The 11,653-nt window shown below is 35.4% G+C and overlaps 1 protein-coding gene and 1 pseudogene across 3 annotated transcripts; one reads left to right on the forward strand and one right to left on the reverse strand.

Annotated features, from left to right (window-relative positions):
• Positions 1–393: 393 nt before the first annotated feature.
• Positions 394–1,361, reverse strand: LOC129292346 (transcription factor AS1-like; annotated as a pseudogene).
• Positions 1,362–2,527: 1,166 nt separating this feature from the next.
• LOC129292942 (probable lactoylglutathione lyase, chloroplastic) lies at positions 2,528–10,875 on the forward strand. 3 transcript variants are annotated; one of them, XR_008589049.1, is made up of 10 exons: positions 2,528–2,820; positions 3,379–3,583; positions 3,698–3,822; positions 3,934–3,998; positions 4,192–4,407; positions 4,495–4,542; positions 5,499–5,606; positions 5,856–5,996; positions 9,468–9,609; positions 10,518–10,875. XR_008589049.1 is itself a non-coding variant. In XM_054930666.1 (9 exons), the coding sequence occupies exons 1-9, from the start codon at positions 2,730–2,732 to the stop codon at positions 10,557–10,559; spliced, it is 1,041 nt and encodes a 346-aa protein (XP_054786641.1). In that variant the 5' UTR covers positions 2,532–2,729; the 3' UTR covers positions 10,560–10,875. The 3 variants fall into 3 exon arrangements, 2 of the variants coding, with proteins under 2 accessions (XP_054786641.1, XP_054786642.1); XM_054930666.1 differs by lacking the exon at positions 9,468–9,609 and having other exon boundaries at positions 2,532–2,820; XM_054930667.1 differs by lacking the exon at positions 9,468–9,609 and having other exon boundaries at positions 2,534–2,820; positions 4,195–4,407.
• Positions 10,876–11,653: the final 778 nt, after the last annotated feature.

Consider the following 11,653-nt stretch of genomic DNA (forward strand, 5'->3'; position numbering starts at 1 on the left):
TACTTACGCTCATGGATTGTGTGTCCACATTTGTTTCGTGGTTTCGACCGCGTTTGGTTACTTACCCTCGAGAATTATGTATTCATGTTTGTTTCATGATTTTGACTGTATTTGGCTACTTACCCTTATGGACTGGTATGTCTATGTTTGTTTTCATGGCATAAGCCGCGTTTGGTTATTTTACCCTCGTAGACTGTATGTCCACGTTTGATACTTGTTCTACAAAATTCCTTAAAAATATTAGTTTTTTATGTTTGTTACATAAAAAAATATTTAATTCCTAAATTTTTTAAATGTCTAAACATACATCCGAATTAGTCTACACTCTAATATCTATATATATATATATATATATGTTCATCAATGAATTCAGATTAAAAGAGATGACATGATTTAAATATTATTTAAGCAGCCTGTGATTTCAGATATGCATTCTTCTTTCACCTCTTTAAAGCACTCGATTAGCTCAGGTACTAGCTTGTTATCACCAAAAGTTAGATTAGATCCGTGAGGTGTTACATTCCCTATAACAAGAGAAGCATTCTCTGGCGCTCTCTCAGGTTGTAACCATTGAAAAGGAGGAGGTGCAGCTACAGTTGAGGAAGAGAGACTTAGCGTTACAGAAGGGGAAGGTGGCCGAATGGTTGTAGAGTTATTTAAGTTTGAAAGCCATGGAGGAAGCATAGTTGACGTAGGAGTTGGTGTATCAGTGTGAATAAAAGCTCCATTAGAAGCAGCCATAAGGTAAGACGGAGAAGGGCGTTCTTTCACCAGCTTCTTAGCAAAAAAGTCTCAAGTACATGATTGTACTTAGTGTCATCAATTGGGTCAACTGCTTTATTGATCTCCCTTTTTTTTTCCTTTACTATTTCTCTTTCTTGCGTCTCTTATTTGTGCTTTGTTTTTTGCTTCGTTGTGCTCTGTTTTTGCTTTCAGTGTTCCTCTTCTCTCAGTCCCTCCTTCGTGCTGCGTCTGTTTTTCATCTAGACTTCCCTCTATCAGTCTCTCCCTCACTCTTAATCTCTATTCAGGCTTCCCTCTCTCAGGTTCTCCTCGCTTTTCTCAGTTATCTCCCTCTTTCTTGATGCTCTGTTTTTTCTCTCCCTCTCGGATCCGTTTAGGCTTCCCTCCTCGGTGCTCTCTCCATCAGTGTTTCTTCTTTTCTCGTCTATCTCAATGCTCTATTTTTTTTTTTCTTGCTGTGTTTCTCATCTCTCTGTGCTCCAATTTTTTCTCTTCTTCCTCTGGTTTTTTTTCATTATCCGTGCTTCGTTCCTTTTAAAGCAGAAACAAGGAAGAGCTTGCGTGTGAGGAGAGAGCTTACGTGTTTCACCTTTCTCGCTTTGCTCTACTATGTGCATGCACGCGTCTCTGCTTCCGCTTATTCTACTGGCCGAAAGTGTGTGTATACACGTTTTGATTGCTCTCTTTCTGCATGTGTTTCGTGTGTTTTGCTGCTGTGTGTTTTTGCTGTTTCTTTTCTTTTCTTCTGGAACATGCATTGTGGTCACAGCTTGCTTTTAGGGTCTTCTTTGTGTGTGTTTCATGTGTGCATGTTGCTGTGTTGTGTGTTTTGTTTATACTCCTTCTACTCTGTCTTGCTTTTTGCATTTCTGCTTGTGTTTTCGTAGTGATGAAATCTAGCCTATATTATTTATTATTATTTTTTTGCTTCTAATTTTTTTTAAAAAATTAGATTCACACACGCGCGTGCACGCACATGCACACACATATTTAAAATAAAAAATAAAATTTAAAGAAAGAAAAGTTAACTCTCAAAAGTTAACTCTTAATATTTTTTGAATGATCGAGATAATTTAGGAGAAATTCTTTAAGATTTAACTTTTTTCTTACTTTGTTAAATTATTATATTTTTTTAAAATATAATCCTAAAAGAGGATTAAATTTTATTTTTATACTTTTATATTTTTTTGGTTATTTTTTAATGAAATAAAAAAATAATTAATAAAAGATTATCTAGGTTAAAACAAAATTAAATCCTATTAATTATTATTTTTTTGAAAATAAAATCCTAAAAAGATTAAATTTCATTTTTGTATTTTTATATATTTTTTAAATTATTTATTATTAATTTTATTAAATTAAAAAAAATATCCAGATAAAATACAGTGTTCACATATGCAATGAAAGAAAAATAAAATTTAAAATTTAAAATTGATTGAAAAAATAAAATATAAAACTAAAAATTGATCAATCAAGAGGCTTCAAAAATAATGGGGAGAGAGGGAAGGGGAGACATTTTATTCAAACCAGACCTTATGGTAAAAAAAAAATTTGACCAATGAGACATCAAAATAGACCTTATAATAAAATTATCTTATGAATGGGATTCCACCAACAATTGCCCAGTGAGATGAATTTTACGATTTTTGTACGGATGGATATGTGACACAAGTTTTATACATATTAAATTAAAATAATTTAAAATTCATTCGCGCGCACATCTTCAATCAAGTTTTATACATGTTAAAATTCACTACATGTGTGTGTTGCCACGCACAACTTTTGATTTGGGCTGAGCGAGACGACTTTGAAACAGCGACATGTGCATTTAACACAGGACTCAGGTTAGATCGCATCACCTTCGTGATGTGTAATTTTTTTTTCTTACCGGAATATGATCCTATCCCCGAAAAAAGGAAACTTCAAAATCAACGTAAGCTTATCGAGTGTTGACCTCACTCTGCGCTCTGGTGAGAGTGATTCCCATGGCGTCTTCGATTCATCCCTCTCTGTCCGCCTTCAATCCATCGGGTTACAACCCTACTCGGCGCCTCTCCTTTCATCGTCAGGTTCGCGGTAAGTTATGTTCCTCTGGTGGCCATTTTTGAGAATCCACTCATTTCAGGCTAACTTTCTTGGCTTTCAATGGAATCTTGAGTCACATTGCAATTGGATGCTTGGTTTTCGTATAGTCAATAAACTTGTCGATGAGTCTCCATACTTCAACCATAATTAGATCAATTGGGCCAATTCTGATAGAAGTCGACTTTCATTTCTTTCCTTTGACTAATTTTTGTTGATATGACAGAATAGAAGTTCCATGATTAAAGCCTCCTTAGGTGGTAAGGATGGGGTGGGATGTGGGCAGATGTTAAACTTCATTAGTTCAATCCATATCTATGTATTAAAAAAATATAGAAAGAAAAAATTTACCTGATTAAGGGGAGTTGGATTGTCCGATTGCTATATTCAAATTCATTTTTATTGCTGATGCCTTTTTTTTTCTTAATTTAAATTTTCTTTGTCCTGCCTGCAACTTACGTGATATGTTTTGCACTGCATCTGTAATACTGAATTTGATTGGACATTGCTGTATAATTGCATGAATTGAAATTATTCTGGGTTGTCATCCAGTTGTTTCACAGTCCAATAGATCTACCCTGAAGGCATCCAAGCCATTGAGACTAGATGGTAACTGTGCGAGGGTAATGGCATCAGGGAGTGTGTCCCAAGGAAGCAGAGCTTCAACAACAGAAGACGTTCTAGAGTGGGTCAAGCAGGACAAGCGAAGAATGCTTCATGTTGTATATTGTGTTGGGGATTTAGACAGGACCATCAAGTATACCATAAATTCATAATACATACACACATACTACTCATTACTGATGTAATATTCTTTTGAATCAACTCTGTAGAGTACTTATTGAAGGAAAAAACTGCCTGGCAATTTCAGATTTTATACAGAGTGCCTGGGAATGAAGCTACTTAGAAAACGTGATATACCAGAGGAGAGATACACTAATGCCTTTCTTGGATATGGACCTGAAGATGCACACTTTGTTATTGAACTGACATACAGTAAGTGTCTGGCAGAATATTTTAAGACCTGAAAAACTGCGACTTCTGAACCACCGAGTAATTGGTAGCTACGAAGTTTTCCCTTATGATTGCCATTTACTTATGTTTCAGATTATGGGGTTGATGCATATGATATTGGAAATGGATTTGGCCATTTCGGCATTGCTGTTGATGATGTGAGTTGGCTTTATTTGTCCGCTCTATTTTTTATGAGCATCTTTGGCTTCTTATAATGCGTTATGTTCTGATTGTTTTTTATACCCTCGTGCATGCACTAGTCCATAGCTGCACCTTTCTATTTTGTCCACCACTCCACTTTGAGATTTGGTGAGGTTTTGTAGCATAATTTTTATTATCACTATCTTCTAGCAGGTTGAAAAGACAGTAGAACTCATTAGAGCTAAGGGTGGCAAAATAACTAGAGAGCCTGGTCCTGTTAAGGGAGGCAGCACAATAATTGCTTTCATTGAAGATCCAGATGGTTATAAATTTGAGCTTTTGCAAAGAGGTCCCTCTCCTGAGCCTTTGTGCCAAGTAATGCTTCGAGTAGGTGATCTTAATCGTTCCATAGAATTTTACGAGAAGGTGAGATGAATGTTATTTCTGATTTAACACCTTATTATTTTTTTTACACTAGAGATTTAATCATTTACATGGTTGCTTACCGTTTAGGCTTTTGGTATGGAACTTCTTCATACACGAGATAATCCTGAGCAAAAGGTATCATTGCATTATTTCTATCATATCAATTAATTGCGTGACCTATAGTTGGAATGCCTAATATTCAAGAGGTAAGATTATTAGAGTCTATATCAGATCATGGGGCTTTAATGCCGAAACTATAAGATACTGTTTCATCTGCACATTAAAAAAAAAAAAGTTTGAGGACAGGGGATAGGTCATTGTTGAAATAAAATTAATCATATCAATCCTTTGAAATGATGAGGTCGAACTTCTAAAAGTAGTGTTGTTCTTTAGTTGTATTTACTATTCATTTAGGCATGTTTGTTATTATTCTTCAATAAATTGTTTTGTACCTGATTCTCATAAAATGTTACTTTGCCTTCTAGCCTACTGTTTCAGTGAGTTTACTGAATCAAAATATGACCAGAAATAGAACGGAAGGATGGTATTTATTCCTGTTTTATCATATTTGAATTTCAACTTATAAGTAATAAAATTGTTAGGCCAGCAGGTGTTAATTGGGGAAGATGGCTTCTTTTATCAGCCATCAATGTCTTGTTCATTGCTGGTGCTCCTGATGGCTTTATCAATAAAAGAAAACTCCTTTGACTTCACCAGCGACTAGGAAATACCAGCTGCTGAACAACTAGCAGTATAAGTTCCTTGTTTTGAGGATTTTATGATTTCCCAAACGTTGATTATGAAACCATATCTTATTGGCCTTTTTTCAGTTCTTTGTTCATAATCTTGTGCAAATCTTCTGCTCTAACTTCTAACAGCTTGCCTTCTATTTTGTTATGTGTTATGTTTTATATGAGATATTTGTATTATGTACCATGCTCTCAAGTCCTGAATTGAACTACCATGCTTAGATTCCATCTTGCTTTCTTTGATGGATCATAACTTTTTTCCCATCTCCTTATCCAATACTTTCAATCATTTGGCCTTTAAATTGTTTTTGATCAATCAATGATTTTCTTTTCCTTTGGCAGTATACCATTGCAATGCTTGGTTATGGTCCTGAAGATAAAAGTGCTGTTTTGGAATTGACTTACAACTATGGAGTGACTGGATATGGTAAAGGAAATGGTTATGCTCAGGTTGGAAGAACTTCCTCTATTTAATTCTTTAACTCTTTTGTTCTGCTAAAGTTTATTTTAATGATTTTTTCTATCATGCTTATACTCTATTAAGGTATTAGATTTCATTTTCTTTATGGAGTATTAACAAATATCTAGGGCTTTGTTATCAGATTTTCTTCAAATATTTAACCTATTGGTTCTTTCTTGCCATTCATTTGAAGATTGCTTTTTTGTATTAATTTTTGTTCTTTTATTCTCCCTTTGCAGATTGCAGTGGGTACAGATGATGTATACAGGACTGCTGAAGCTATTAAACTTGTTGGAGGACAGATTACTCGGGAACCTGGACCATTACCTGGCATCAACACAAAAATAACAGCATGCTTAGATCCTGATGGTTGGAAGACGGTATAGCTTTTTAGATTTTATGGTTTCTTTTTCTCCTGAAATATTATGAAATCTTGGTACTCACGGTAGTAATAATTTGAGATAGGTGAAATCATTAGGATACCAAACTCTCCCTTTTATATTTTCTTTAATTCTTATTAAATGAATTAATTGTGTTTCTTTGGTGATTATGACACTTCTTTTGTATGAGCAAAAGTTGTTGTGTAATCAATGTTATATAGTGATAATAAATAAATATATATATCCTTTTCATAAAAAAAAAAATTGCATCTTGACTTCTGCTTGATGCTTGGTGCACAGCTAATCTAAAGTAAGAAGTAAGGGGAAAAATATTGACTGAGCTTATTTTCTAGGAACAATGTTGATACTAAAACATGTGTCAATAGTAGCCAATCTGCACAGTTACTTTGCTGCATATTTAATCTCAACTATGCCTAAGGTTTATGATACACAATGAAAAAGGATAGAACGAAAAATGAAATGAAAAGTAGAAACTAGGAGATAACTGATTGATGCATGAGAATAGTTGTTTACAGGCTTTTATTTTATGTTCTTGTAGTTATGTAACTGTTCCGTATGTCGTTTTGTCATGTTACTCTCTCTGTTTTGATATTTTGTGTTAATTAGGATATGAATAGGATGCTTAGTCAGCAAAGGAGGAGTATGACCACACGTCATCCAGTAGTGGATGCACCATTTTGTAATGAACACTGATTTGTAATCATTAGGATGTTCTTGATGCATTTTACGATTACTACGCATGATTTCTAATCAGTTTTGGAGAAAATCAGGATGGTATTTTGTGTTTCCTGGCCTTCGCACCAATAATAGACATTGTACAAAATATAATGAAAAATTTCTTCCAATTGAGCCTAGTTACATTTTGTGGGATATAGCCATGTTTCCGAAGGCTATAGAATTCTAAATCCCATTTCACAGCAAGTGTATGTAAGTGGAAGTATTAAATTTGATGACAATGGATTTTGGGATTGGGAGATAATGGGTGTTGGCATCCCTGCTCATGAAACAACTGAAGAAGACATAAATCCAGAACCCACTATATGCTAGAAGTAGGAGAGTTTTGAAGAAGAAATTATAGGTGAGGGTATGACTCTAGAGTCAGAATCTGAACTCTTAAAGTCTGGAGAATCTCCTTGAGTCAGAGTAATACTTCATTCATAATCCATCAAACCAGAATACAACCATATATACACGTCCCACAATAACTATGAATAGAAATAATTAACAGTAACTGCCTAGGAATATACTTGAACATAGGATAAAAAAGCAGTTTCCTAATGTAACTTCCTAAACATTTGTCGTCTGGTTTTCTTCGTCTAGTGATCTGCCATGTTTCTGCCCTTGGAAGAAGATTCTCATGATGATTTGGCTTTTAGAGGCACATGGACCCGAGAAGATATTAATAAATGCAGCCTTGCATGAGACTATACATGTTGAAGAAGCTCTAAGATTTCCGAGACAGAGGATGCTTTGTAGGACGTGTTTAATATGATACACAAGAATAGTACTTGGTTGTGCCAAGACTTGTCAATAAAAAGTCATGGGCCACTAGATGGGTCTTCAAACTCAAGATAAGCTCTGATGGTACTATAAATATATTAAAAGTGAGGCTAGTTGTGAAGGGGTTTGCTGAATGACGGGTGATTGATTTTGCTGAAACCTCTGCACCAGTTCCAAGTTTGAAGCCGTTATAGTGCATCTCTAGTGTAGCTCACCTAGAATGGAAATAGTTTCAATTGGGCGTGAAACTGGCCTTTTTCAATGGATTCCATGAGGTTGTCTGTGCAACAAGGTTTATCTGTTGAAGACCAGTCTCCAAGGGCCCAGTACATGAAAATTGATAGTTCTTTTTCTTTCTTTCTTTGCTTCCCCCCCCCCACCCTAATGAGGCAACTAGATGTGAGATTGCAAAGGCATGCGTGATTTACTTATGTGAGACTAGCGGCAATTTTTAAACATGAACAGATTTAGAGTGAGTGAAGGAGGCTTATGAACTGAATGACGTGGGAGGAATATCTTATTTGCTTAGGATGTAAGTTAGTCGATCCTCAAGCAATTTTCATATCTCAAAAGGGAAGTTTGCCTTGGACCTTCCGAAGACATTCATTCTTATAAAGATTGAAACATCAAGTGCACCAATTGTGCCAGCAGAAGGCTAAGCACAGGTGGTCATTCCAAACCTGTTAATGCCACTCTCTATAGCAGCTTCTCTCTTGTACATATTTGCCACTACATCAGATATCATGTATGATACTGTTGTGTTGTCTAGGTTCATGCAATCTCCTACTGAATTGCACCTCTGCTGGCGGAAGAGTGAGGTATAGTCAAAGTTCAATTGATTATGGCTGGTTTGACAGAAGGGCTAATTGCATGAGTTTAGCTGGATTTATTAATAGAGATTGGACTAGATCACAAAATGATGTGAAAAGTACTTCAGGCTCTGTACACTTGGATCTAGTATTTTGTGTTTGTGCTGCAAGAAGCAAGGCTCAGTCTTCTACAGTCAACAGCTGGGCAGAAGACAGTGCTTCTTTCAGTCACTGCTAATCAGTAGAGTTGGTAAACGGGCGGGCCTAGCCCATATGGGCTTGGTCCTATGGGCCCGGCCTTTATGGGCTTAGGCCCTAAAGTCCGGTTACCCCAATTTTACTTTAAAATTGAAGCCCGGCCCTTATTTAAAGGGCTCAGGGCCGAGCCCGTAAGCCTGGATAAGAATAAAATAAAATTCAACATTAAAATTTATTTAGAATATTTTAAAATTTTACATACACCAAACCAAAGTCTTACATAATTTAAAAAATGAACAAAAAATTTAAAAGTCCAAATAAGATGAAGGCAAACATCATCATCAATCCTAATCAAGATCTCCCTCATCATCATCCATAAATAAAATATTAGAACCCTTAGATGTAGGTCCACTTGTGGAAGATGTAGGCGGAGACTCAATATCAATTATTTCTGCAGCTTCTTCATCATCACCTACAATAATTATTAATTAAATTGTGTTATTATCAAATATATATCTATACATATATGACAAGATAAAATATAAAAATTACCATAAAATGGCACAAAACAAATCAACCAATTGCAGGTACAAATCAATGTTTGCACATTATCTGGAAAGAGGTGAAAATGATACTTTGTGAGAACACGAGAGCCAATGCTAAATGCTATAAATTTTCTCGGTCTATGCTTCATACAGTGCATTTTAAGTTAACTAAGGGGAAAAAAAGTAAAACAGGTTTCACGAGCTGCCAGGGCCCGAGGCCGTTTTTCTAGGGCTTAAAAGGGCCGGGCTTTGAAGCTCGGTTACCCCAAAAAATACCAAATTTGTAAGCCCGAACCCTTATTAAAACGGGCTTAAATGGGCGGCCCGTCAAGCTTGGCCCTTATTCCCGACTTTACTAATCAAATTCAATGGCTTCGAAATATTTTAAATGATCTTAGGATGTATCAACACGAGGCTAACAAGATCCAGTGTGACAATAAGTCAACTGTTGCTGTGATGAGGAAGCCAGTGTTCCATGATTAGGCAAAGCATATCAAGATCAGGTATCACTTCACAAGGGAGGCAGTGAAAGAAAATGAGGTACAGATCTTTCATTGCAATTCTGAAGACCGATTGGCCTATGTTTTTACCAAGCCTATGCAGAAAATTATGTTTGAAGGACTTGAAAATTTGGAATGGTGGCCAAAACTTGCTTCAAGGAGGAAGGATTATTATTATTATTCCCCCCCCCCCTAAACAGCTTATTATTTGTAAATTGTCTTTACACCTTGGTTGATGCTAAATTCTGATTAACCGAAGGTTCCATGTGTTCAGCTTAACTCTTTTTTCGCCCTCCTTTCTTTTTTTCGTCTTTACATGCTTTTCATGTTCAGGATCATACCTGATTACATCTTACATGAAGGTCTGTATTTCCTTGATTTTAGGAGAGCTGTTAGTTATCAACAAGCACGTAGCTCAACTAGTAAAGAGTTGTGCTAGCTTAACTAGTGATCTTGAGTTTGAGTCTTGGGTATTCAGCTATGTTAAATACTCATTGGGAGAGCTTTGCCACTAATGTGGTTTTGCGCTGAGCCCATGAATGATGGGTAGTTGTATTAAAAAAAAAAAAAGGAGAGCTGTTAGTCTTACAAGTCACAATATTTCTTCTTCAATTTATCATATTTGTGCCTTTATAGATGTGTGAAGCAACAATACCTAAGTTTTCTGCTCTTAAATATTTTTTTTTTCTTTCCTTCCATCTTGATTTTCCCCATTTTTCTTCAAAATCCAAAGGGCATTATTGAGCTTCATACTTTTAACCTGGTGAAAGTCTATTATTGTCACATGGATATGTTGGGCAATGTATATCTGCCCGAGTTTCCATCTTCTGTTTAACTCTCATTTGGTACTTTCTAATGTATGGTAGAGATTTAGTATATTTTTTAATATATTTGTTCAGATAACCAATCATTTTATCTAACTTCTTGTACTCCTTTTCTGTCGCACAGGTTTTTGTAGATAATGTTGATTTTGTCAAGGAGTTGGAATAGAGTTTCGGATCTTCATCTTTGCAATGATGAGAGACTGACATCAAACCACTGGCAAAGCAAAGATATTCTCCACTGAAGCTGCTCGCAGCCTTGCACGATACAATGTATCATATTCAAATCCGAGTTTTGTAGATAGTGCATTTATGACTACAGCAATGACCCAAGTTGTCAATTTCTTTAGTTTTATACAGTGAAGCAAGCTGGTTTGAAGCTCGAATCCCCTTATTTCTTCAATTCCTGTACTCTTAACGTTTTTGTAATATTACAGTGTCTAAATTTTATAGCATGAAAATCTAGGTCAATTTGCTCAGTTTAACTATTCATTTGTCAAATCAGTATCTTAATCAATTTAATAAAATAGTCGGTTTATATCATTTTAATCACAGTTCAACTATGATGTTGATCATTAACTTTAGTTTGGTTTTCAATATCTTGCTAAATTTTCATATTGAGTATTTCATATTAGCATCCTCACAAGTGTTTTTTAGCTTTCCCCACCGTGAGCACTGTTATAATGAAACAGAGTCTCTTGAAATAAGGATTTAAGCGAAGTGATAATGAGACAAATCCACTCCCCTCTCTCTCTCACACCCGCACACAATTTCACCAAACAATAATTCAGGGGAGGTTAATGTTATATTTGCATTTTGCTAATCGTCATTATCATCTGAAATCTCAATAAGAAAACAACACATGGATAACTTGAAGTCACTTTATTTTGTCATATTAAAATCTGGGGTAGAAAAAAATGTTACAGGTAAAAGCTTAATGATGTTTGGCTGAGTCTGTGATACTAGCCCAAGAAAAAAAGTGGAGATGGCAGATCAATGACAGTGTTCTTCACAAATTATGATCTGACCTTATCCCAGTACAATACAACATGAAATTCTGAATTACAGTTGTTTCTTCTGACTTTTGAGAACAGAGGATGTGATACATCCCATTGACAGGCACAAGCAAATGATTACATACTGCCTGGTACGGAGTTGACTTTATATATATATATATATATATATATATCTCATCATTAATTGAAGAGCTTGTTCGTGTGAATAAGCAGAAGCAATTAATATTCAATCCAATCAGAAACAATG

This window comes from Prosopis cineraria, unplaced genomic scaffold, assembly GCF_029017545.1.
Source record: "Prosopis cineraria cultivar Desert tree isolate PC_DT_omini unplaced genomic scaffold, ASM2901754v1 PC14, whole genome shotgun sequence".
Taxonomy (NCBI): domain Eukaryota; kingdom Viridiplantae; phylum Streptophyta; class Magnoliopsida; order Fabales; family Fabaceae; genus Prosopis; species Prosopis cineraria.

Bases quoted from the DNA above. Each gene is read 5' to 3' on its own strand.
- LOC129292942 (XM_054930666.1), top strand. From the start codon at position 2,730: ATGGCGTCTTCGATTCATCCCTCTCTGTCCGCCTTCAATCCATCGGGT. The intron at 4,408-4,494 runs GTGAGATGAATG...CTTACCGTTTAG, and splicing joins CCATAGAATTTTACGAGAAG to GCTTTTGGTATGGAACTTCT. The intron at 4,543-5,498 runs GTATCATTGCAT...TTCCTTTGGCAG, and splicing joins GAGATAATCCTGAGCAAAAG to TATACCATTGCAATGCTTGG.